At 37.7% G+C, this 26,194-nt stretch overlaps 5 protein-coding genes across 14 annotated transcripts in view; all 5 read left to right on the top strand.

Annotated features, from left to right (window-relative positions):
• The window catches only part of LOC114138950 (protocadherin gamma-C5-like), a 238,954-nt gene that overhangs the window by 31,101 nt on the left and 181,659 nt on the right, over positions 1 to 26,194 (top strand). The window contains exon 1 of one of the 10 annotated variants that reach the window (XM_028008518.1): positions 174 to 2,658. The exons of the other annotated variants lie outside the window; for them this stretch is intronic. Within the exon in view, the coding sequence (XP_027864319.1) occupies positions 304 to 2,658 (2,355 nt within the window). The 5' untranslated portion in view covers positions 174 to 303. Of the gene's footprint in view, positions 1 to 173; positions 2,659 to 26,194 lie in introns of those variants that run through there. 10 annotated transcript variants of the gene reach the window in all.
• On the top strand, positions 5,439 to 7,984 carry LOC114138963 (protocadherin gamma-A12-like). Its single transcript, XM_028008532.1, has one exon. The coding sequence runs from the start codon at positions 5,615 to 5,617 to the stop codon at positions 7,982 to 7,984; it is 2,370 nt and encodes a 789-aa protein (XP_027864333.1). The 5' UTR covers positions 5,439 to 5,614.
• On the top strand, positions 10,512 to 13,047 carry LOC114138964 (protocadherin gamma-A12-like). Its single transcript, XM_028008533.1, has one exon. It carries the CDS (start codon positions 10,678 to 10,680, stop codon positions 13,045 to 13,047), a length of 2,370 nt encoding a protein of 789 aa, XP_027864334.1. The 5' UTR covers positions 10,512 to 10,677.
• On the top strand, positions 15,672 to 18,192 carry LOC114138965 (protocadherin gamma-A12-like). Its single transcript, XM_028008534.1, has one exon. The coding sequence runs from the start codon at positions 15,823 to 15,825 to the stop codon at positions 18,190 to 18,192; it is 2,370 nt and encodes a 789-aa protein (XP_027864335.1). The 5' UTR covers positions 15,672 to 15,822.
• On the top strand, positions 21,747 to 24,342 carry LOC114138961 (protocadherin gamma-A12-like). The gene has a single exon (XM_028008530.1). The coding sequence runs from the start codon at positions 21,961 to 21,963 to the stop codon at positions 24,340 to 24,342; it is 2,382 nt and encodes a 793-aa protein (XP_027864331.1). The 5' UTR covers positions 21,747 to 21,960.

The raw sequence follows: 26,194 nt of genomic DNA, 5'->3' as shown, positions 1-26,194 counted from the left end.
GGACGAATTATGCTAAAGAAGAAAATAATTTTTCAAAGGCACACTTTCATACTGAGAACAGTGCTGTTTCTTCCTTTTTCTCAAGGTGTCACTATTTGCCTTTCTATGAGAAGGCTTTTCTTCCCTCCCCGCGCTGTTTTAGATGTAAGGAAGCCTTACAATTCAATCTGCGCATCCAGACAGATTGAGAAGCTCTCGAATTACTGCAGTTTTTTGGGGGGGTTGTTGTTTCTACCGCTGTTTTTTGAGGAATATAACCAAGAGACCCTCGTTGTGTTTTAAACACATTTCCTATCAACCACAATGGAGCATCGCATTTTGTATCTCCTCTTTTTGTTCTGGTTCGGAGTGAATGGAGACGTGAGCTACTCAGTGCAGGAGGAAGTGAAACGCGGATATTCTATTGGAAATATAGCGAAGGATTTGAACCTGGACGTGGGTAAATTGTCGCTTAGGAATGCTCGTGTTGATGCCGCAGGGAATCGGAAGCGATATTGTGATATCAATAGAAGCACGGGGGATTTAATTATTTCCGACAGGATTGACCGAGAGGAGCTGTGTGGAGAACGATTGTCTTGTGTAATAAAGCGCGAAATCGTGCTGGAGAACCCTCTCGAATTGCATCCTTTCAGTCTGCATGTTCAAGATATTAATGATAATACACCGCAGTTTAACGAAGCGTCGTTTACATTTGAAATTCATGAATCGGCAGTAAAAGGAGCTCGCTTTGTGATAGAGGAGGCTCACGATGCGGATGTAGGACAAAATTCAGTTCAGCAGTATAGCCTTGAAAAGAACGAAAATTTCATTTTGGCTGCTAATGGAAACACAGTGGAGCTTGTTTTAGATAAAGAACTTGATCGTGAAAAACAAAAGGAAATTAATTTACTCCTTACAGCTTTAGATGGCGGATCTCCTCAAAGATCCGGTTCTGTACTTATTCATGTAACTGTACTGGATGCTAATGATAACGCCCCAGTTTTTAGCCAGGCCGTTTATGAAGCCAGTCTGCCTGAAAACTCTCCTATTGGTACTGTAGTGATAATAGTGAGCGCAACTGATGCAGATGAGGGAGTGAATGGAGATGTGACCTATGATTTTGGACATGTTTCAGAGAATGTAAAGAAAGTTTTTGGCCTTGATCATAAGACAGGAGAATTAAAACTCATTAACGAGATAGATTTTGAAACGGTTCCAACTTATGACCTACGCATTAAAGCAAAAGATGGCTTGGGATTGTCATCTTACACGAAAGTGACTGTACATGTCACCGATGTAAACGACAATTCACCTGTTATCTATGTAAAGTCTCTAGCAAACCAAGTACCTGAAAATGTGTCTCCTGGCACAGAGGTGGGCATCATTAATGTACAGGATGTAGATTCGGATAACAGCCAAAATGTCCGCTGCTCCATCCAGGAAAATGTCCCTTTTAAGTTGGTTCCTTCTATTAAAAACTATTATTCTCTAGTGACCACAGGACAACTGGACCGTGAACTAGTATCTGATTACAACATTACAATCACTGCCACTGATGAGGGCTCTCCTCCTCTGTCCTCCTCTAAATCTATTCAGTTATCTGTAGCTGACATCAATGACAACCCACCTGTGTTTGAGGAACAGTCCTACAGCGCATATGTGAGTGAAAATAACAAACCTGGCTCCTCTTTATGTACTGTTTCTGCTCGAGATCCTGACTGGAGACAAAACGGTACAGTGATTTATTCTCTGTTACCTGGTGAGGTGAACGGTGCCTCGGTGTCCTCCTATCTATCTGTTAATGGAGACACAGGAGTGATCCACGCTGTGAGGTCATTTGATTATGAACAGTTCAGGAGTTTTAAAGTCCAAGTGATGGCCAGAGACAATGGTTCTCCTCCTCTCAGCAGCAACGTGACTGTCAGTGTGTTCATATCAGATATGAATGACAACTCTCCTCAGATATTATATCCAGCACCAGAGGGCAGCTCCTTCATGACTGAGTTGGTCCCCAAAGCTGCACATGGAGGGTCTCTGGTGTCCAAAGTGATAGCAGTGGACGCAGACTCTGGACAGAACGCCTGGCTGTCCTATCATATAGTCAAAGCCACAGATTCTGGACTTTTCAGTATTGATTTGCACAGTGGAGAAATCAGGACACAGCGGGACATTTCAGAATCTGACAGCATGAAACAGAACCTGATTGTTGCAGTGAAAGATAATGGACAGCCCTCTCTGTCTGCCACCTGTTCAATGTTTTTACTTATTTCTGATAACTTGGCTGAAGTGCCAGAACTGAAAGACATTTCTTACGATGAAAACTCCAAGTTGACCTCTTACCTGATCATTGCGCTGGTTTCTGTGTCCACCTTCTTTCTGACCTTCATCATCATCATCCTGGGTGTGAGGTTTTGTCGTAGGAGAAAGCCCAGACTGTTGTTTGATGGAGCAGTAGCCATCCCAGGAGCTTATCTTCCTCCAAATTACGCAGATGTTGACGGTACAGGAACTTTACGCAGCACCTATAATTATGATGCCTACCTGACAACAGGATCCAGAACCAGTGACTTTAAGTTTGTATCATCTTATAATGACAACACACTGCCTGCTGACCAGACTCTGAAGAAAAGTCCAACAGACTTTGCTGATGTGTTTGGCGTCTGTGATGATTCTCCAGAGGTATGAATCTATAGATTTTTTCCAGATTGAATCAGTACTTTTTTTTTCTTGAATCTCTTTTATGTCCTCATTATGTTTTTATTTTTCAAGTTTTTGTATGTAGTTCATGATTTATCTAGTCTTCTTAAAGTCAACATTAAAAACGCAGATTGTACAAGTTCATGTTTAAGATCAAGTTTATTATTGCTTTTGGAATCTGACTTTTGAACAATACCCATCATCTTGATTTTTTCAAAGTCCTTTTGCAAACAGTCGCCTATAGAGATGACCATATAAAATGTACATTTAAAGCTTTCATGACAAGAGCTTTGAAGGCATTGTGTCTTAGTCTGGATTTTGTTATCATCTTGTTGTAACGATTAATAACAAGCTGCATGATGCTTTATATGTGAGAAATATATTGCTAATGTTTTTGTGTCAGTTTGTTGTCTCTTTGTTGCACTTCATCAGTTCAGATGAAACATGCTCTCCTTTAAATCTTTTTAGAATGAGTCTAAGGTGCCATTTTGTCCTTTTTCTGATTTGATATTTTGCATATCGTTTGAAAGCTCGAGCTTAGAATCATCACTAACAGAGTATCTTTAATGTAAAATGCTGGCTCATTTCAAGCCAGTCTTTCTCTCATGCTTTCTTTTGATACATTTTCAAAGTAGGTTTTGAGGGGGGTTTCTTTTATATCTATGACTTTTCACACAAATCTTACAAATTTCTTTATATTTCTTGCTGTTTCTCTAGTCATCCTCTTGCTTCTTGTTGAAAGGAACCAGAGCTTCTGTTTCTTCCTCTATCCTTGGTCCTGAAATCCACTTTATAAAACCTTTTGCATTTGTGTTTTCTAAAGTAATTTGTTTTCAGGGTAATCTTTGCTGTGTACCATTTAGATTTATTAGCTCACTGATGCCTGTGTTTGTAATAAATAAGGATTTAATTTAAGTGATTCATTGTTTATAATACATAGGACCCTTATTTTTCATTTGTTTTTAGGAGGGTTGGTTAAAGTTGCCTTGTGACCTTTTCCTTTTGGTCATTGTCTTGACTTGTCGCTGCATCATGAATAACAAAATGTGGATGCTGTAGCATATTGTCAGGAACAGATTGTGTTTCTTCTGTGGTCAGGCTCATGTTGGCCTAAGTCCATTTTTCCAGAGTACATCCAACTCCCACAATTGTTTTTAGCAGCTGTTTCTCTGGTTATTGTGCATATACTTAACTTGGGATTAATCACTTCCCAAAGATCGCCACTGCACTTTTTAAAAAATATATTATTAGTTTACCCTAGTCTTGGTCTCATGTCTTGTTTTGAATTCTGGCTTTATGTGGCTTGCTCTTTTTGGTAAATAGTGGTTGTGATGATTGAAGAAATCATTTTCTTCACATTCTTTTTACTAATGAATTTATTTGGGATGAAACTAATTACATTTTCTGTCAATGAGCAAATCATTTGAATTTATCTTACGACAGCATACTTATTTTTCTTCAGTTCATAAATATTCTCGTACCAAATGGGGAAATTCTATTGCGCTACATTCTTGGAAGGTTTAGAAGGAGGGTTTTTTTAATTGGTTGACATTCACTTTCACCTGAACAAATCCTTTTTCCATCAGCCACCTCAGAAAAACTTTCAACATTTGTAAGAGTTTTCTGTCTAAAAGAATTATCCAGAATGAGTGACTTACTAATAATTGTTATAAATACATAAATAAATGACTGGTTTTCTTTTACAGTAGAGTTTCATCTTTGTTGTTAGGTTATATTTTGTGGTTTACTTGGTGTTAATGCAGTGTTTAAGTATGGCAAGTTTATGAAATGGTTAATTGAAAATGATATACAATCCAATGTGAGTTATACTATAATATTTGTTTAAAATCAGAGAAAAACCTCTTACTTTACCCATCATTTTCCCCATGCTTTTTGAACATTTCTTTGTGATTTACTTTGCATTAATACAGTAATTTACTGGTGCTTCCTTAAGAACAGGGTAAATAGAGACATACAATTCTACTTGAGTTACATGATAATATTTGTTTAAAATTTACAAAATAAGATATTTTTTTTCAAAGTACATTTTCCCTTTACTTACTAGGTAATATGTTAGATTTCACTTTGTAATTACACAATAATTTTTTGTTTGCAGTTTATGAACAGGACAAAATGAAAACTGTACAACACTGCTTAAGTTACTTGGGAATAACTATTTACAATTTCAGAAGTTAAAACTTCTCTTTGCTTGAATTTAATAGCATCACTTACCTGGTAATATATGGCAATTTACATAACCTAAAAGGAACTGAATAAACTTATTTGGAGTGCTGAACAAAAATCAGAATTTTGTACTGGGCTGGTAGTACATTTTAAGAATCCATGAGTCCTAAAATATTCTCTGTGTACATCTTCAGATGTCTAACTTAGACCATGTTTTTTTTTTTGTTAGTATTTTCTCTTGTTAGGTGACTTTGGCTGTACTAATAAATGCAATATAAATTATTATTATTATTATTATTATTATTATTATTATTATTATGTCCACACGTAAAGCCATGTTCTTATTACTGTAATAGATTACGTTGCAGACGTTGGTGTTCCTGGATCAATCTTGATAGATTTGTCATGTTTCTTAAACCCCATTCCCAGATTTGAATTAATTTTAAATGATCTGAAAGGAAAATGGTTCGAAAATATTAAACACCACCACTTGTTTTTTACGGAGCGGGGGGTTGTATTGTTTAAAGGCGAGTAATGTTGCTCAGCTGAGCTCAAGATGTCGCTCTATACCAGCATAAAATAACATCATTCCTCCTTCCTTTGTTAAGTTCCCGGATTTGCGCCTTGGAGCTGTTCTATATTAAAAAGCAGGATCGCTGAATTGACGCATTTCGTCGTTTCATGTCATCCGGTTATATTTAAGGAACTACTACCTAAACCCTTTCAGAACTAACATTTGAAAACGGGTTTTAAAATGGTAATCTTTCCGTCGCTGGTTAGCTTCTCTTTTTTTCTTCTGCACGTCGCGCATGGAGAACAGAGTTATTCCTTTCCAGAGGAGATGAAACGAGGATCAGTTATTGGAAATATCGCGAAGGATCTCGGGCTGCAGACAGGAGCGCTGTCCACCAGAAGAGCCCGCATTGACACCGAGGAGAGTGATAAACGTTACTGTGACATCAACGTGAGAAACGGAGCGCTGATGGTGACCGAGAGGATTGATCGTGAAGGCCTTTGTGGCAAAAAGGCTTCATGTATCTTAAAACAGGAGCTCGTTTTGGAAGATCCTCTGGAGCTGCATCGGATCAGCCTTCATATTCAAGATATTAATGATAACTCACCAGTATTTAAGGAAGTAAAAATAGACTTAGAAATTAGAGAATCGGCAGTAAGAGGAGCTCGCTTTTTAATCGAGGAGGCTCACGATGCGGATGTAGGACAAAATTCAGTTCAGCAGTATAGCCTTGAAAAGAACGAAAATTTCATTCTGGCTGCGAATGGAAACACAGTGGAGCTTGTTTTAGATAAGGAGCTTGATCGAGAAAAACAAAAGGAAATTAATTTACTCCTTACAGCTTTAGATGGCGGATCTCCTCAGAGATCAGGTACAGTGGTCATACATGTAACTGTACTGGATGCTAATGATAACGCCCCAGTGTTTAGCCAGGCCGTTTATAAAGCCAGTCTGCCTGAAAACTCTCCTATTGGTACCGTAGTGATAACAGTGAGTGCAACTGATGCAGATGAGGGAGTGAATGGAGATGTGACCTATGATTTTGGACATGTTTCTGATGAAGTGATGAAAATATTCAGCATTGGTAGTAAAAAAGGGGAAATACATGTAATGGATGCTGTAGATTATGAAGTTACAACATTATATGAAATGCGTATTAAAGCAAAAGATGGTCTGGGGTTGTCATCTTATGCTAAGGTTATCATTTCTATCACTGATGTGAATGACAACGCCCCTGTAGTTAGTCTGAAATCACTGACCAATCCCATACCAGAAGACACTCCATCTGGTACAGAGGTGGGCATCATTAATGTACAGGACAGAGACTCTGAGAATAACCGACAGGTTCGCTGCTCCATCCAGGAAAATGTCCCTTTTAAGTTGGTTCCTTCTATTAAAAACTATTATTCTCTGGTGACCACAGGACAACTGGACCGTGAACTAGTATCTGATTACAACATTACAATCACTGCCACTGATGAAGGCTCTCCTCCTCTGTCCTCCTCTAAAACTATTCAGTTGTCTGTAGCTGATATCAATGACAACCCACCTGTGTTTGAGGAACAGTCCTACAGCGCATATGTGAGTGAAAATAACAAACCTGGCTCCTCTTTATGTACTGTTTCTGCTCGAGATCCTGACTGGAGACAAAACGGTACAGTGATTTATTCTCTGTTACCTGGTGAGGTGAACGGTGCCTCGGTGTCCTCCTATCTATCTGTTAATGGAGACACAGGAGTGATCCACGCTGTGAGGTCATTTGATTATGAACAGTTCAGGAGTTTCAAAGTCCAAGTGATGGCCAGAGACAATGGTTCTCCTCCTCTCAGCAGCAACGTGACTGTCAGTGTGTTCATATCAGATGTGAATGACAACTCTCCTCAGATATTGTACCCAGCACCAGAGGGCAGCTCCTTCATGACTGAGTTGGTCCCTAAAGCTGCACATGGAGGGTCTCTGGTGTCCAAAGTGATAGCAGTGGACGCAGACTCTGGACAGAACGCCTGGCTGTCCTATCATATAGTGAAAGCCACAGATTCTGGACTTTTCAGTATTGATTTGCACAGTGGAGAAATCAGGACACAGCGGGACATTTCAGAATCTGACAGCATGAAACAGAACCTGATTGTTGCAGTGAAAGATAATGGACAGCCCTCTCTGTCTGCCACCTGTTCAATGTATTTACTTATTTCTGACAACTTCGCTGAAGTGCCAGAACTGAAAGACATTTCTTATGATGAGAAGAACTCCAAGATGACCTTTTATCTGATCATCGCGCTGGTTTCTGTGTCCACCTTCTTTCTGACCTTCATCATCATCATCCTGGGTGTGAGGTTTTGTCGTAGGAGAAAGCCCAGACTGTTGTTTGATGGAGCAGTAGCCATCCCAGGAGCTTATCTTCCTCCAAATTACGCAGATGTTGACGGGACTGGGACTTTACGCAGCACCTATAATTATGATGCCTACCTGACAACAGGATCCAGAACCAGTGACTTTAAGTTTGTTTCATCTTACAATGACAACACGCTGCCTGCTGACCAGACTCTGAAGAAAAGTCCATCGGACTTTGCTGATGTGTTTGGCGTCTGTGATGATTCCCCAGAGGTATGAATCTATAGATCTTTTTGGATTCAGTCACTACTCGTTTTATTTCGTGAAACTCATTTCGTATTTATGATAAATTATTTTTTGTGTGTTTATGTACATGAAGTTCTTTCACAACCCACTTTCTTTTCTTAATGTCAGCATACAAAGCATATTAGAGAAGTTCATTGTCATGATTGACTTTACTTATGATTTTTGGATTTGACTTCTGCACGTCATTCTTTATTTTTTTCGGTGATTTCTTCTACTTTGCTAGCTGTGATTTTACACTCAAGTTTTACACATGCCATTTTATTCCATTCTTATTTTCCATTTTTATTCTTCGGCTATTTTTCATGAATGGTTCCACTGTTTGTGTTTCTTTGGCTCTTTTGTTTCTCTGTCCTTGGTCCTCCAATCCACTTCAGAAAGAGTTTTACATTTGTGTGGTCTGAAGTAGTTTGTTTTCAGGGCAAAATTTGTGTTATCCTAATTGGCTTTATTTACTCATTAAAGCATATGTTTATTAAACAGGAGATTTTGATTTTAGTATTTGAGTTTTTGCTATTTCCCTTATTATTGGTATCTTCAAAAGAATTCTCAGGTATTTTTTTCTAAAATAATGGTATTATTATTATTATTATTTTCTCAGTTTCTTGTCACCTTTAACATACCCTCATCTCTTATGTCTCCAATTTTTTAACATTTGCTTTTGCCGCACTTTGCATTTTGCAAAAATCTGAATACCGTGTTATCTATTGTAATCATGTTTTGTTTTCTTGTTTTTGTTTTTTAAGCATTTGTGGGTTTTAGTCATATGTTTCAGATTCTCCTGGGAAATTTTGAGTTTTGCTTCAGGTTTTTGAATCTTAATCTTGTCTTTAAAAATTCAACAAGCAGATTCATTCACCCATATTCTACATAAATCATAATTGTGGTCACGGAAAAGTTCTTTAACACGTTTCTAAACCTTTTACATCCTGGATAATGTTGTTGTCTAAAAAAGCATAGTATTGCAGAGCAGCCTGAAAATCAGCTGCAGAAGAATCTTGCTATTTATTGACTTTTATGTGAGGCGGCTAAAGTTGGTTTGTGGTTGTTGTCCTGTCTTCTTGCTGTATCATGGATAAACAGGTTGCTGTTGCTCATCCTGAGGAATGGATTGTGTTTTATCTGTAGTCAGGCTGATGTTCATCTTTATAGTTCAATTTCCACAGAATTCATCAAACTTCCACATACTGTATGTCTCTCTGGTTGTTATGCGTATATCTGCAAATACTGCTAGAAAATTTAAGCCTGGAATCATCATTTACAAAGATCCCTCACTGTGAATTTCATGTTTTCCCCATTGTTATTATTGTTACCCAACCTCAGTCTCATGTCTCTGGTTGTTATGGCTTGCTCTGCTTTGGAAGCATTGCTTTTGATGATTGTAGTGTTATTTTTTACTGATATTATTTATGTGTAAGCTAGTCATGTTTTCTGTCAGTGAACAATTCATTTGAGTTTGGCTGATAATAACAGCTTTTTTTTCTAACATTCATATATACATATTGTCAGCCAAAATATAAAAGTTATATTACTCTACTTTCTTGGTAAGTTGTTCTAAAGTTGTGGTACAGTTTTAAAAAGGTAGACATTTACTTTTATGAGGTTCACTTGAACAAGCTGTTGCCTGATGACATGCAGGCATGTCTGTATTAACTCTATCCAGTTTGTGTTTAACTGGAAGAAAGGCATCTAAAAAAAGCTAAGATTTGTAAGTTTTCTGCCCAACACACTTCAGTGTGAGTTACATAATAAAAACTGTTCAATATATATATATATATATAGCTGTCTTTCCTTTACAGTAGAGTTTTGCCTTCGTTACGGGTTAATATTTTGTGTTTTACTTGGTAAAAATGCAGATTTTGAATATTTCTAGTTTATGAACTGGTTTACTGAAAACACTACACAAAGCTCTGTGAGTTGCATGCAATGTTTCTTTAAAATCTGAGACAATACTCTCTTACGTTGCCATTTCCCATACTTACTCAATAATTTGTTGTGTTTTAATTTGCAATATAGCAGTATTTTACTGGTGCTACTTTATGAACATGGTGAATACAAATTGAGCAGTCATGCATGAGTTACATGATAATATATCTGTTTAAACTCTACAAAACAAGAACTTTCTTTTGTAGTAGAGTTTCCCTTTACTAACTGGGAAAGATTTTACTTTTTAATTATGCAGTACATTATTTTTACTAGCTGTATGAACAGGTTCAACAAAAACTGTGAAATCTTTCATGAATTTTATGGTAACTGCTAAAAATATAAGACGTTAAAGCTTTGTTCACTTGAATAGTAAAGGGAGATGTAAGTGCATTCAGATGCAGGATATTCCTAGACAAAGCTTAATAGATATGTCAAGTTTATTAAAATGAAAATTGTTTAAAGATTTGAAGAAAAAAAATAAAAATTATCAGTTCGATTTATTTGTATTGTTTAAAGGCGAGTAATGTTGCTCAGCTGAGCTCAAGATGTCGCTCTATACCAGCATAAAATAACATCATTCCTCCTTCCTTTGTTAAGTTCCCGGATTTGCGCCTTGGAGCTGTTCTATATTAAAAAGCAGGATCGCTGAATTGACGCATTTCGTCGTTTCATGTCATCCGGTTATATTTAAGGAACTACTACCTAAACCCTTTCAGAACTAACATTTGAAAACGGGTTTTAAAATGGTAATCTTTCCGTCGCTGGTTAGCTTCTCTTTTTTTCTTCTGCACGTCGCGCATTTAGAACAGAGTTATTCCTTTCCAGAGGAGATGAAACGAGGATCAGTTATTGGAAATATCGCGAAGGATCTCGGGCTGCAGACAGGAGCGCTGTCCACCAGAAGAGCCCGCATTGACACCGAGGAGAGTGATAAACGTTACTGTGACATCAACGTGAGAAACGGAGCGCTGATGGTGACCGAGAGGATTGATCGTGAAGGCCTTTGTGGCAAAAAGGCTTCATGTATCTTAAAACAGGAGCTCGTTTTGGAAGATCCTCTGGAGCTGCATCGGATCAGCCTTCATATTCAAGATATTAATGATAACTCACCAGTATTTAAGGACGTAAAAATAGACTTAGAAATTACAGAATCGGCAGTAAGAGGAGCTCGCTTTTTAATCGAGGAGGCTCACGATGCGGATGTAGGACAAAATTCAGTTCAGCAGTATAGCCTAGAAAAGAACGAAAATTTTATTCTGGCTGCGAATGGAAACACAGTGGAGCTTGTTTTAGATAAGGAGCTTGATCGAGAAAAACAAAAGGAAATTAATTTACTCCTTACAGCTTTAGATGGCGGATCGCCTCAGAGATCAGGTACAGTGGTCATACATGTAACTGTACTGGATGCTAATGATAACGCCCCAGTGTTTAGCCAGGCCGTTTATGAAGCCAGTCTGCCTGAAAACTCTCCTATTGGTACTGTAGTGATAACAGTGAGTGCAACTGATGCAGATGAGGGAGTGAATGGAGATGTGACCTATGAATTTGGACATGTTACTGATGAAGTGATGAAAATATTCAGCATTGATAGTAAGAAAGGGGAAATATGTGTAATGGATACTGTAGACTATGAAGTTACAACATCATATGAAATACGTATTAAAGCAAAAGATGGTCTGGGGTTGTCATCTTATTCTGAGGTCATTATTTCTATTACTGATGTGAATGACAACGCCCCTGTAGTTAGTCTGAAATCACTGACCAATCCCATACCAGAAGACACTCCATCTGGGACAGAGGTGGGCATCATTAATGTACAGGACAGAGACTCTGAGAATAACCGACAGGTTCGCTGCTCCATCCAGGAAAATGTCCCTTTTAAGTTGGTTCCTTCTATTAAAAACTATTATTCTCTAGTGACCACAGGACAACTGGACCGTGAACTAGTATCTGATTACAACATTACAATATTTGCCACTGATGAGGGCTCTCCTCCTCTGTCCTCCTCTAAAACTATTCATTTATCTGTAGCTGACATCAATGACAACCCACCTGTGTTTGAGGAACAGTCCTACAGCGCATATGTGAGTGAAAATAACAAACCTGGCTCCTCTTTATGTACTGTTTCTGCTCGAGATCCTGACTGGAGACAAAATGGTACAGTGATTTATTCTCTGTTACCTGGTGAGGTGAACGGTGCCTCGGTGTCCTCCTATCTATCTGTTAATGGAGACACAGGAGTGATCCACGCTGTGAGGTCATTTGATTATGAACAGTTCAGGAGTTTTAAAGTCCAAGTGATGGCCAGAGACAATGGTTCTCCTCCTCTCAGCAGCAACGTGACTGTCAGTGTGTTCATATCTGATGTGAATGACAACTCTCCTCAGATATTGTACCCAGCACCAGAGGGCAGCTCCTTCATGACTGAGTTGGTCCCCAAAGCTGCACATGGAGGGTCTCTGGTGTCCAAAGTGATAGCAGTGGACGCAGACTCTGGACAGAACGCCTGGCTGTCCTATCATATAGTCAAAGCCACAGATCCTGGACTTTTCAGTATTGATCTACACAGTGGAGAAATCAGGACACAGCGAGACATTTCAGAATCTGACAGCATGAAACAGAACCTGATTGTTGCAGTGAAAGATAATGGACAGCCCTCTCTGTCTGCCACCTGTTCAATGTATTTACTTATTTCTGATAACTTGGCGGAAGTTCCTGAACTGAAAGACATTTCTTTTGATGAGAAGAACTCCAAGTTGACCTTTTATCTGATCATCGCGCTGGTTTCTGTGTCCACCTTCTTTCTGACCTTCATCATCATCATCCTGGGTGTGAGGTTTTGTCGTAGGAGAAAGCCCAGACTGTTGTTTGATGGAGCAGTAGCCATACCAGGAGCTTATCTTCCTCCAAATTACGCAGATGTTGACGGTACAGGAACTTTACGCAGCACCTATAATTATGATGCCTACCTGACAACAGGATCCAGAACCAGTGACTTTAAGTTTGTATCATCTTACAATGACAACACACTGCCTGCTGACCAGACTCTGAAGAAAAGTCCAACAGATTTTGCTGATGTTTTTGGAGTCTGTGATGATTCCCCAGAGGTATGAATTTATAAATCTTTTTGAATTCAGTCACTACTCGTTACATTCATGAAACTCATTTTGTATTTTTTATAAATTGCTTTGAATGTTTATATGTTTGTGAAGGTATTTCATGGTCCATATTCTATTCTTGAAATCTCCTTACCAGTTGCATTTTACACAAGTTTATGTTCGTTATTGAGTTCATGATTGGATTTAATATGGATTTTTCCATCTGACTTCTAAACAATACCTATCATTTTATTAATCAAAAGTTTTTTTTGCAAGTTTTTTCATAGCGACCTTTAGATTAAGTGGGTAATAGTTAAATTTTAGTCTATCACCAGAAAGCACTCGAATGGCATCGTAACTTGTTCTTCTCCTTTTGCTGCTGTGATGAATCAGAAGTTATATGATGCTGTTTTTGTGAGAACATATATGCATTTCTTTATTGCGTCAGTTTGTTGTTTCCTTTTTGTAATCCATTTGAGCAGAGGAAAGACTCACCTTTCAATTATTAATTAGAAGTAAGACTATGGTGCTATTTTCTCTTTTTTATTGTTGTCATATGTATGTTTTGCATAATGTTTCAAAACTTGAGCTTGCAATCATTAGTTATAAAGAAAGATCACTGAAAAATGCTTTCTCCTTTCAAGCCAGACCCTTTCTCATGCTTACTTTTCATTCTCTTTCAAATAGGTTTGAGGTGTATTCTTCTTTTATATTCATGATTTTCAATACAAATCTTAAAAATGTCTTTACATTTCTTGCTCATCTTCTACTTCTCCTCTTGCTTCTTAAAGGAATCAGAGCTTCTGTTTCTTTCTCTATCCTTGGTCCTGAAATAAATTTCATGAAGACTTCTGAAATTGTGTGTTATATAGTAATTTGTTTTCAGAATAATATTTTCCGGGGTTTTTTTGGATTTATTAGCTTGTTAATGTGTGTGTTTGTTATACATAAGGTTTAAATTTAAGTATTTCAGTGTTCAAGATGCATAGGGCCCATTTTTTTCATTTGCTTTTAGGAGGGGTGGTTAAGGTTGCCTTGTGACCCTTTCCTTTTGGTCATTGTCTTGACTTCTTGCTGCAATATGGATAACAGGAAGCCGTATGCTGTAGTAAAGAATGGATTGTGTTTGTTCTATGGTCAGGCTGATGTCTAGGTTGCATAAATCCATTTCCTCAGGGTACATCCAACTCCCACAGTTGGAAGTGTGAATTTTAACAGTTGTTTCTCTGGTTATTGTGCTTAAGTTCTGCAATTACTGCTTGAATTTTAAGCTTTGCATTCACCACTTTCAAAGATTGGCCAGTGTTGGTTTTTTGTGTTTTCTTTTTTTTTTAGTTTACCTTAGTCTCGGTCTCATTTCCTGTTTGTATGCAGATTTGATGTGGCTTCCTCTACTTTGAAAGAAGTGCTAGTGATGATTGAAGAATTATTTGTTTTACTAATGAATTTCTGTCAGTGAATAACTCATTTGTATTTGGCTTATGATAGAACACTTATTTTTCTTAAATCCATACATGCACATATTTTCAGACCAAATGGGTAAATTCTATTGCTCTACATTCTTGGAAAGTTCAGGTACAGATCATTTTTTTATGGTTGACATTCACTTTGATAAGTTCCTCCTGAACAAACTCTTTTTCCATCAGCCACATCAGAAAAATTTTGAACATTTGTAGGAGTTTTCTGTCCAGATGTCTCATCCCGAGTGAGTTACGTGGTAATAATTATTAAAAATAATAATAAAATAAATAAGTAAATAAGAACATAACTGTTTTTCTTTTACACTAGATTTTCCCCCATCTTACTGGGTGATATTGTGTTGCTTAACTGGTGATAATGCAGTGTTCTAGTATTGCTAGTTTATAAACTGGTTAGATGAAAATGATATACAATTTAATGTCAGTTACATTATAATATCAGTTTAAAATCTGAGGGAAAAAAACTCCTATTTCACTGTAATTTTTCTCTATATTTCCTGTGATTTACTTTGCAATAATGCAGTAATTTATTGGTGCTACTTTAGGAACAGGATAACTACAAACATACAATGCTACTTGAGTTAAATGTTAACTGTTTACAATTCCAGAACTTAAAACTTATCTTTGTCTACTTGAATCTAATAGTAGCACTAACCTGACATTTTCTACATAAAATCATTAAGTGTCTCATTTAAAAAAACTGTTTGTTTTTTATTTCTCTTGTAAAGCGACTTTGACTGCCTTATCACTGGCAAAATGCTGTGTCATCATCATTATTATTATTATTATTATTATTATTATTATTATTATTATTATTATTTATTTATTAATATGCTGTCCACACCTGAAACCATGTTATATTGACGGTAATAGATTACTTCGCGACATGGTCACTTGCAGAGTAGAGATAGACGGAAGTGCATTAGGATACAGTCTGTTGGTGTTCCTGGTTTCAAGTTGATATATTTTTCATGTTTATTAAAGTCCAATATCTGACTTGATTTAATTTTCGATTATCTAAATTCTAAATAGTTCAAAAACATTAAACACTATTTGACAGTTCGATTTATTTGCATTGTTTAAAGGCGAGTAATGTTGTTCAGCTGAGCTCAAGATGTCGCTCTATACCAGCATAAAATAACATCATTCCTCCTTCCTTTGTTAAGTTCCCGGATTTGCGCCTTGGAGCTGTTCTATATTAAAAAGCAGGATCGCTGAATTGACGCATTTCGTCGTTTCATGTCATCCGGTTATATTTAAGGAACTACTACCTAAACCCTTTCAGAACTAACATTTGAAAACGGGTTTTAAAATGGTAATCTTTCCGTCGCTGGTTAGCTTCTCTTTTTTTCTTCTGCACGTCGCGCATGGAGAACAGAGTTATTCCTTTCCAGAGGAGATGAAACGAGGATCAGTTATTGGAAATATCGCGAAGGATCTCGGGCTGCAGACAGGAGCGCTGTCCACCAGAAGAGCCCGCATTGACACCGAGGAGAGTGATAAACGTTACTGTGACATCAACGTGAGAAACGGAGCGCTGATGGTGACCGAGAGGATTGATCGTGAAGGCCTTTGTGGCAAAAAGGCTTCATGCATCTTAAAACAAGAGCTCGTTTTAGAAGATCCTCTGGAGCTGCATCGGATCAGCCTTCATATTCAAGATATTAATGATAACTCACCAGTATTTAAGGACGTAAAAATAGACTTAGAAATTCAGGAATCGGCAGACAGAGGAGCTCGCTTTTTAATCGAGGAGGCTCACGATGCGGATGTAGGACAAAATTCAGTTCAGCAGTATAGCCTAGAAAAGAACGAAAATTTCATTCTGGCTGTGAATGGAAACACAGTGGAGCTTGTTTTAGATAAGGAGCTTGATCGAGAAAAACAAAAGGAAATTAATTTACTCCTTTCAGCTTTAGATGGCGGATCTCCTCAGAGATCAGGTACAGTGGTCATACATGTAACTGTACTGGATGCTAATGATAACGCCCCAGTGTTTAGCCAGGCCGTTTATAAAGCCAGTCTGCCTGAAAACTCTCCTATTGGTACTGTAGTGATAACAGTGAGTGCAACTGATGCAGATGAGGGAGTGAATGGAGATGTGACCTATGAATTTGGACATGTTTCTGATGAAGTGATGAAAATATTCAGAATTGATAGTAAAGCAGGGGAAATATCTGTAATGGATACTGTAGACTATGAAGTTACAACATCATATGAAATACGTATTAAAGCAAAAGATGGTTTTGGGTTGTCATCTTATTCTGAGGTCATTATTTCTATCACTGATGTGAATGACAACGCCCCTGTAGTTAGTCTGAAATCACTGACCAATCCCATACCAGAAGACACTCCATCTGGTACAGAGGTGGGCATCATTAATGTACAGGACAGAGACTCTGAGAATAACCGACAGGTTCGCTGCTCCATCCAGGAAAATGTCCCTTTTAAGATGGTTCCTTCTATTAAAAACTATTATTCTCTGGTGACCAAAGGACAACTGGACCGTGAACTAGTATCTGATTACAACATTACAATCTTTGCCACTGATGAGGGCTCTCCTTCTCTATCCTCCTCTAAAACTATTCATTTATCTGTAGCTGATATCAATGACAACCCACCTGTGTTTGAGGAACAGTCCTACAGCGCATATGTGAGTGAAAATAACAAACCTGGCTCCTCTTTATGTACTGTTTCTGCTCAAGATCCTGACTGGAGACAAAACGGTACAGTGATTTATTCTCTGTTACCTGGTGAGGTGAACGGTGCCTCGGTGTCCTCATATCTATCTGTTAATGGAGACACAGGAGTGATCCACGCTGTGAGGTCATTTGATTATGAACAGTTCAGGAGTTTCAAAGTCCAAGTGATGGCCAGAGACAATGGTTCTCCTCCTCTCAGCAGCAACGTGACTGTCAGTGTGTTCATATCAGATGTGAATGACAACTCTCCTCAGATATTGTACCCAGCACCAGAGGGCAGCTCCTTCATGACTGAGTTGGTCCCCAAAGCTGCACATGGAGGGTCTCTGGTGTCCAAAGTGATAGCAGTGGACGCAGACTCTGGACAGAACGCCTGGCTGTCCTATCATATAGTCAAAGCCACAGATCCTGGACTTTTCAGTATTGATCTACACAGTGGAGAGATCAGGACACAGCGAGACATTTCAGAATCTGACAGCATGAAACAGAACCTGATTGTTGCAGTGAAAGATAATGGACAGCCCTCTCTGTCTGCCACCTGTTCAATGTTTTTACTTATTTCTGATAACTTGGCTGAAGTGCCAGAACTGAAAGACATTTCTTTTGATGAGAAGAACTCCAAGATGACTTCTTATCTGATCATCGCGCTGGTTTCTGTATCCACCTTCTTTCTGACCTTCATCATCATCATTCTGGGTGTGAGGTTTTGTCGCAGGAGAAAGCCCAGACTGTTGTTTGATGGAGCAGTAGCCATCCCAGGAGCTTATCTTCCTCCAAATTACGCAGATGTTGACTGTACAGGAACTTTACGCAGCACCTATAATTATGATGCCTACCTGACAACAGGATCCAGAACCAGTGACTTTAAGTTTGTATCATCCTACAATGACAACACACTGCCTGCTGACCAGACTCTGAAGAAAAGTCCAACAGATTTTGCTGATGTTTTTGGCGTCTGTGATGATTCCCCAGAGGTATGAATCTATAGATTTGTTTTCAGACACAATTTAACTTTGGTTTTAAATTAACATTTTCCATATTTATGTGTCAAAGCATTATTTTAGTTGTTATTTAGAAATAATTACTCTTCCCTACATGTACAAATGAATGAAACACCTCTGCTGAAGTATTTCACAGAAGAAATAAAATTGTTCTTATTTCCTCTGTATTCCATTAGTTTATTTTATTCCATAAAACTCTTTTTGTCATTTATTGATATTATTTTAAATCTGTTATGTTTGTGAAGGTATTTTATGATCAGCCTTCTTTTCTCAGTCATTCGAAATGCGGATTGTGCCTATTCATCTTTACGATTGAGTTTGTGATTGAATTTTAAAATACTTTAAGCCTAAAATCAATATGAAGCTTCTTAATAATATTATCACCATTATGTTTATAATTCAAATTTTTTTTGCAAATCACTCAGTCCACAACTGAGTGACGCTAAAAATATTAAATTAATTCAAGTGACTCAAAGATCTATGTCAGTCAATGTTCCCTCTAATTTTTCATGTGTCTGGGCATACACACAGGCTCCCTGAGTAAACTGAGGACCACTGTGAGCAACATCAGCTGTGCGCACTATGGCCACACACCTGTATTACACCTGTTATAAATCTGGGATCATAGAAAGTTACATGGCTTATTAAAATAATCAGATTACAGCAGCAACTTCCATTAGTTTGTTTTTAATATAAGTGATTTGCCCCACTTAAAAATGAAAAAAACAAAAATATTGCTGTTCATGAGATGCATATTATCTTATATATAAGAGTCCTGCTTTGGCCATGGTGAGAAATGAGACAATTTCACCTTTCAGACATAACTTGTTGTTCACATTAAAACATTTACATTCTGCACAATGAAATGTGAGCTCTAGCTTGTGATAGTGTATAAATTCTTGTAACTCTTTGTCTTAAAATATTTAATTACACAGTTTTTTCACGTCTGTCTTTCTCACTTCTCCAGTGGTAGTCCAACTTCCATTCAGTCCATTTTTCCCTCTGAAAACTCGCTTGCTACTTTGGCTTCGCTGCATGTTTTGCAGAGTAAACCTTTCTCACTCGAAAAAGAAAAAATATCACCCAGTTTCACTACTTGTTCTTCTTTTTGCACAAGCTCCGACAGCCATTCCATCTTAAAAGAAACGCATTTCTGTTTTGCTTTGGCTTGATGAGTGGATGTCCCACTGCCCACTGGTCGCTTAGCCATGATAGGGTGGTAGCTTTAGCGTCTCTTAACACCGCCGTACTTTTCCTACCTAGCAAATCTGCACGGTGCCACAGCGCAAGGCACGTACACACAATAGCATGCGATGATTGGCTACGTAGCGTAAGTGAGCCGCATCGTATCATTGGCTGGACACCTGTGACTCACCGAGTTAGATCGTTATACGTTATTGGTCCATAGTTAAAACTGATGTCTGAGCTCAATGTATAGTTTACGTTGGATTTTATTTAGATTTTAATGTGCGCTGAGAATATGCGAGCAGTGCGCAATTGCGCAAGCGCGCAGCTTACAGGGAACATTGATGTCAGTCTTCTTATAGGACTTTGTCTTTCCTTCTTGTGTGGATAACAAGTTAGAAGATGCTGCATCTGTGAGAAAAGGATTGCGTTAATTCGTCAGATACACTTTTTGTTTTGTGTATTCCATCAGAGCAGATCAAACAGGCTCACATGTCTTTTTTTTCAAGTGAAACTAACATACTATTCTCTCTTATTTTTGTTTTCATTTTATATGTAAATTTCACTTAGAGTTCAAAAGCTCATGCCTACATTCAATGCTATCATAGGAACTTAAAAATAAAGTGCTGGTTCCTTTTAGTTTAGATTAGGCTTTCTCTCACTCTTACTTTCAGAGCATGCTTTGAGGCCTTTTCCTCTAGCAGTGATTTTTCTTATTGTTGTGTCAGAGTCTGACTGAGTCATATTCTATATTTTATGTGTCTTTCAGTGGTCACATCAGGTTATTTTCTTCTTTTTTTGATAGTATAGTCGTTTTGTTCTGATATTATGCCTGCACAGAAATGTACTATATTCTAAGCTAATTATATTCTATATTCTAACTATATTCTAAAATGGTTACCTGTTGCTTTTCACATTCTCTCAACTGTAAAGTACAGCCATGTTTCAAAGATATACATTTCATTGAAAATGATTAGCCTGAACAAGAAGTCACATTGGGACTAATGAATATGTCTTTCAATATTTTGTGAATGCGTTAAGTGTTGTATTTAGCAATTGCTAACATACTTTTTCATTGAATAGCGGGATTTTAAAAACTGGGTTTCCTGTATTTCGGTTTGTGAGCTCTAAAATTAAATGTTAGTCACAGATTATAGCAAAAATTACGAAAGGATGCTTTAACAGAGCTAATAAAAAACATTACTTTGACAAAGCTTTTGTGTCTACAGAACAGATCTTTCTTTACTCATGCCTTTTTGATGGATGTGGTAAGCTAGTTTTATTCATGATGAGGTACTAAGACCTGCAGTAATTTGTAAATGAAACCTTGTTTTTGTACAAAACTGAGTAGAATCATTTATAAATTCTGAGCAGTGCTTTGAGATTTTTAGTATCTTGTGGAAAAAGTTAGAAATTTACATAAACTTTGATGGGAATTTCATAAAATTATTGAGCTGCTGTGGAAAAATTGTACTTACGGACTGAGTTGCTTTTTACTTGGATGATGCCACGTTACTCTGGCATTTGTGGATCTATAAGAAGACTGAAAATGACAAATTGTCAAAGAGATGTTATGGAGATTAATTAATTATATTTGAGATTAGACACTGTTTCAATTAAGAACAAATCAAGAACAACAAATTGCATTTTGTCATTTAATATTCAAAAGCAGCGTTTTGAAGTCTCTCATAACAGCTGAGAACAAAATCTAAGAGTACAGGCAAAGTTCTTATAGACAGCAGTTCTCTCTTCCACTTTACCCATCAGTAATCCATTCTGAGAGGAAAAAACCCTGTGCAGGTATCTGGTCCATACTTCTTCTTTCCACAAAACACAAAATTCAGACAGTTTGCTTATAGATAAAAATAACAATCTACTGAGTTCCATTTTCCTGTGTCAAACAGAAAGTATTAATTCAAGCTTAAAGTTCATGATTTAGTTTTCCATCCACAGATATTATCAACCCAGCTGACAAATATATGTTGTAATAACTGGTGTGAATCAGGTCTGCTGTCGTCTCCGCTGCTGAAGAAAGATTGTTAGCAGAGCAATCTTGTGAAGTACTATATGATGGATAAGGTGATTGTAGATGCCATTTGGTGCTGCAATGTAGTGTCTTGATATATGGTGGCCATCTGTCTTCTTGTGTGTCCAACAGTTTTCCTTCACCTCAAATGTCATTTTCTCAGGAGTTAGAGCAGTTGACAGGGAGAAAGATCTGATTTGATCTGCTATGGTGGAGTGTGACTGGAAGTGGGAAACATTTTCTGTAAGGCAACTTTAAAAAATTAAGATGAAAATTGTGGAAGGTGTGGATGTGTAGGTGCTGAAGATTAATTGAAAATACTTCGGTTACCTTTTCTGTATGAACTCAAGATGTCGCTACATACCAGTCTTAAATACTAACTCCTCTCTCTTTTGTCGACTCGTAGTGAATGCGCTTTTGAGCTGTTAACAATGACAGTGCAGTGGGGCTAAGCTGTGGTGTAGATTTTAGTTTTATATCTTCATGAGAAAGTGATTGAGCTGAAAACTTGCCCGATTTACACCTGATATTTGAAAATGGATTTCCACAAAATGTTTTTTTTGTCGTGGAGCTGCTGCGCATTTTTTCTGCTGAACGTCGCGCATGGAGACATGAGCTATTCTTTCCCGGAGGAGATGAAACGAGGATCAGTTGTTGGAAATATCGCCAAGGATCTCGGGTTGCAGACAGGAGCGCTGTCCACCAGAAGAGCCCGCATTGACACCGAAGAAAGTGATAAACGTTACTGTGACATAAACCTGAAGAGCGGCGAGCTGATTGTGGCGGAGAGGATTGACCGAGAGGAGCTTTGTAGCGAAAAGGCTTCGTGCATCTTAAAACAAGAGCTCGTTTTGGAAAATCCTCTGGAGCTGCATCGGATCAGCCTTCATATTCAAGATATAAATGATAACTCGCCACAGTTTAAGGATGACTTAATAACGTCAGAAATTCATGAATCGGCAGTAAGAGGAGCTCGCTTTGTGATAGAGGAGGCTCACGATGCGGATGTAGGACAAAATTCAGTTCAGCAGTATAGCCTTGAAAAGAACGAAAATTTCATTCTGGCTGCTAATGGAAACACAGTGGAGCTTGTTTTGGATAAAGAACTTGATCGAGAAAAACAAAAGGAAATTAATTTACTCCTTACAGCTTTAGATGGCGGATCTCCTCAGAGATCAGGTACAGTGGTCATACATGTAACTGTACTGGATGCTAATGATAACGCCCCAGTGTTTAGCCAGGCCGTTTATAAAGCCAGTCTGCCTGAAAACTCTCCTATTGGTACCGTAGTGATAACAGTGAGTGCAACTGATGCAGATGAGGGAGTGAATGGAGATGTGACCTATGATTTTGGACATGTTACCAATGAAGTAATGAAAATATTTAACATTGATAGTAAAAAAGGTGAAATTTGCTTAGGTGCTGCCATTGACCATGAAGTTTCAACATCTTATGAGATGCGTATTAAAGCAAAAGATGGTTTTGGACTTTCATCCTATGCTAAAGTTATCATTTCTATCACTGATGTGAATGACAACGCCCCTGTAGTTAGTCTGAAATCACTGACCAATCCCATACCAGAAGACACTCCATCTGGTACAGAGGTGGGCATCATTAATGTACAGGACAGAGACTCTGAGAATAACCGACAGGTTCGCTGCTCCATCCAGGAAAATGTCCCTTTTAAGTTGGTTCCTTCTATTAAAAACTATTATTCTCTGGTGACCACAGGACAACTGGACCGTGAACTAGTATCTGATTACAACATTACAATCACTGCCACTGATGAAGGCTCTCCTCCTCTGTCTTCCTCTAAAACTATTCAGTTATCTGTAGCTGATATCAATGACAACCCACCTGTGTTTGAGGAACAGTCCTACAGCGCATATGTGAGTGAAAATAACAAACCTGGCTCCTCTTTATGTACTGTTTCTGCTCGAGATCCTGACTGGAGACAAAACGGTACAGTGATTTATTCTCTGTTACCCGGTGAGGTGAACAGTGCCTCGGTGTCCTCCTATCTATCTGTTAATGGAGACACAGGAGTGATCCACGCTGTGAGGTCATTTGATTATGAACAGTTCAGGAGTTTCAAAGTCCAAGTGATGGCCAGAGACAATGGTTCTCCTCCTCTCAGCAGCAACGTGACTGTCAGTGTGTTCATATCTGATGTGAATGACAACTCTCCTCAGATATTATATCCAGCACCAGAGGGCAGCTCCTTCATGACTGAGTTGGTCCCCAAAGCTGCACATGGAGGGTCTCTGGTGTCCAAAGTGATAGCAGTGGACGCAGACTCTGGACAGAACGCCTGGCTGTCCTATCATATAGTCAAAGCCACAGATTCTGGACTTTTCGGTATTGATCTACACAGTGGAGAAATCAGGACACAGCGGGACATTTCAGAGTCTGACAGCATGAAACAGAACCTGATTGTTGCAGTGAAAGATAATGGACAGCCCTCTCTGTCTGCCACCTGTTCAATGTATTTACTTATTTCTGATAACTTAGCTGAAGTACCAGAACTGAAAGACATTTCTTTTGATGAGAAGAACTCCAAGATGACCTCTTATCTAATCATCGCGCTGGTTTCTGTGTCCACCTTCTTTCTGACCTTCATCATAATCATCCTGGGTGTGAGGTTTTGTCGCAGGAGAAAGCCCAGACTGTTGTTTGATGGAGCAGTTGCAGTTCCTGGGCCTTATTTCCCTCCTAATTATGCAGACATTGACCCCACTGGGACCTTGCGCAGCACTTCCAATTATGATGCCTACCTGACAACAGGATCCAGAACCAGTGACTTTAAATTTGTATCATCTTACAATGACAACACACTGCCTGCTGACCAGACTCTGAAGAAAAGTCCAACAGAGTTTGCCATTATTTTTGGAGATAGTGACGATTCTCTAGAGGTATGAACCTATATTATTTGAAATTTATTAACAAATACCTTTCTTGCTCTTGTTTTCAGCGATTCTCATTTTTCTTTTGCTCTTGTTTTACGTCTCTGCCTACATGCATTTTTGTGTTTGTCCTGGTCTTCTCTGTCCTTGGTGCTGAAACACAAGTCATTTATAGAAATGATTTCTCTTTGGCATATTTTTTGTTCTTTTTTGGATGATTTTTGCATTGAATAATCTTGTTTCTTTGTGTCATATGTGATCACAATTAATCATATTTGAACATATTGATATTTATAATAATATTATTCTATTGCGTATTCTGTGGCTCAGCATTATTCTTTTTTTTTCAAACTCTATGTAACCCATCCACTTCTTTAGCTTACATACAAAGAAGTACAATATATATACAATGCTTTTTTATACAATATGTTATTTATGGCAATCTTAAAATTTCAATATTCTTCTTTTAAGCTTTTAATATTGAAATGTTTTAATTGTGGGTCTTCTGTACTTAAGGCCAATGCTGATATTCCTTTGTAGCAGATGTAGTTTTATGAAAACTTCATGATTGCTGTTCAGACATCTTTTCCAATTAGTTTTTTAAAAAAATATTTAACCATGGTCAGATTCATTGTATGAAAGACTTTCACTGCAATTGCAACAGTGGTTTTAAAAATATCCAACTTCTTTAATGGCAAAGGAATTATAAAAGTTGTGCTCTGAATTTCGTTTTGAGTCTGCTTTAATCTTAAATGATACGTTGTTGATGCTGTTGTGGTTCATCTTGATGCAATGGATAGAAAAAGATATGTAAGGACTGGTTTAGGTGTTCATCCTTGGTCAGGTTATAGTCTGTTTTGTGTACATTTACATCCTTTCAGCACATAAGCCACCCTTGAGAGGCACTCAGGTTTTCTTTTTCATTTATTCTGAATAAATGATTTTAATTACAGCTGTGCAGCTGAAACTTTTTAATATCACAAAGAAATATCCTTCACAGCAAAATCCCAGAATCTTTTGTTGTGCCACAGGGTTGGTATTTTTTCTTGAATTTGATAGCAATTTTTTGAGGTGGCTTACTGTTCTCCAAGAGAATGCATTTTGTTGATTATGGTTTCTTTCTGTTTGCAACTGATTTATTTTTTTTTTTTTTTATTTGAAATGTGTTTTTTTATCTCTGTCAATGAGCACATCTCATATTTTTTCCTGGTGAGTGCATAGCTCCTTTTGGTCCATCTCCTATAAGCCATTAAATAGAAAGATGTTTCCTGGCAAAAATTATAAAATACCATATTCTTGTGTTTTTTAAATTCTGATGTGCAGTGACAATTAAAACCGAGATATAACCTTTAGTAAGCTTAATGTGTAAAAGTCCATAATTGGTGAGACAAACCCATACAAACATCACCTAAGCACAGGCTCAGTGAAGGAAACACAAAGTGGTTTTTTATTCGTTTTTCTAAAACTTATGTCAAGTTCAGTACTACTCATTTGTGGTAATCTGTTAACCAGACTGATTTTAAAAGCTTACTTAAACATGCTGTTGTGAATGCATGTCTTACCCATGAGTTGCAAACACCTTTTTAGCTACTTTTTCATATCCATTATTTATGAAGTTTGGGTTTGTATGAAGTTTGGAGTTTAAGCAGGTTATCTGTGATTTTTGCTTAATCTAAATGTATCCATAAATCTCAGTGGTCTGTATTTGAACTTTATTTTAGTAGAAGTTGCTAATTTGAAATGTGCTTATGTGCTAACTTAGTGGTTATTCAGAAAATTTGAACTTTCAGTCATTTTTATTACATGTTATGCACCTGGAGAGTTCGTTGGACAGGGTTTGGCAATGGATCTTATAGAAATGTGATCC

This window comes from Xiphophorus couchianus, chromosome 23 (genome assembly GCF_001444195.1).
Source record: "Xiphophorus couchianus chromosome 23, X_couchianus-1.0, whole genome shotgun sequence".
NCBI classification, from domain to species: domain Eukaryota; kingdom Metazoa; phylum Chordata; class Actinopteri; order Cyprinodontiformes; family Poeciliidae; genus Xiphophorus; species Xiphophorus couchianus.
This window is presented reverse-complemented; position numbering and strand designations above follow the sequence as displayed.

Excerpts from the sequence above, each read along its gene's own strand:
- LOC114138961 (XM_028008530.1), top strand. The coding sequence starts at position 21,961 with ATGGATTTCCACAAAATGTTTTTTTTGTCGTGGAGCTGCTGCGCATTT.
- LOC114138963 (XM_028008532.1), top strand. The coding sequence starts at position 5,615 with ATGGTAATCTTTCCGTCGCTGGTTAGCTTCTCTTTTTTTCTTCTGCAC.
- LOC114138965 (XM_028008534.1), top strand. The coding sequence starts at position 15,823 with ATGGTAATCTTTCCGTCGCTGGTTAGCTTCTCTTTTTTTCTTCTGCAC.
- LOC114138964 (XM_028008533.1), top strand. The coding sequence starts at position 10,678 with ATGGTAATCTTTCCGTCGCTGGTTAGCTTCTCTTTTTTTCTTCTGCAC.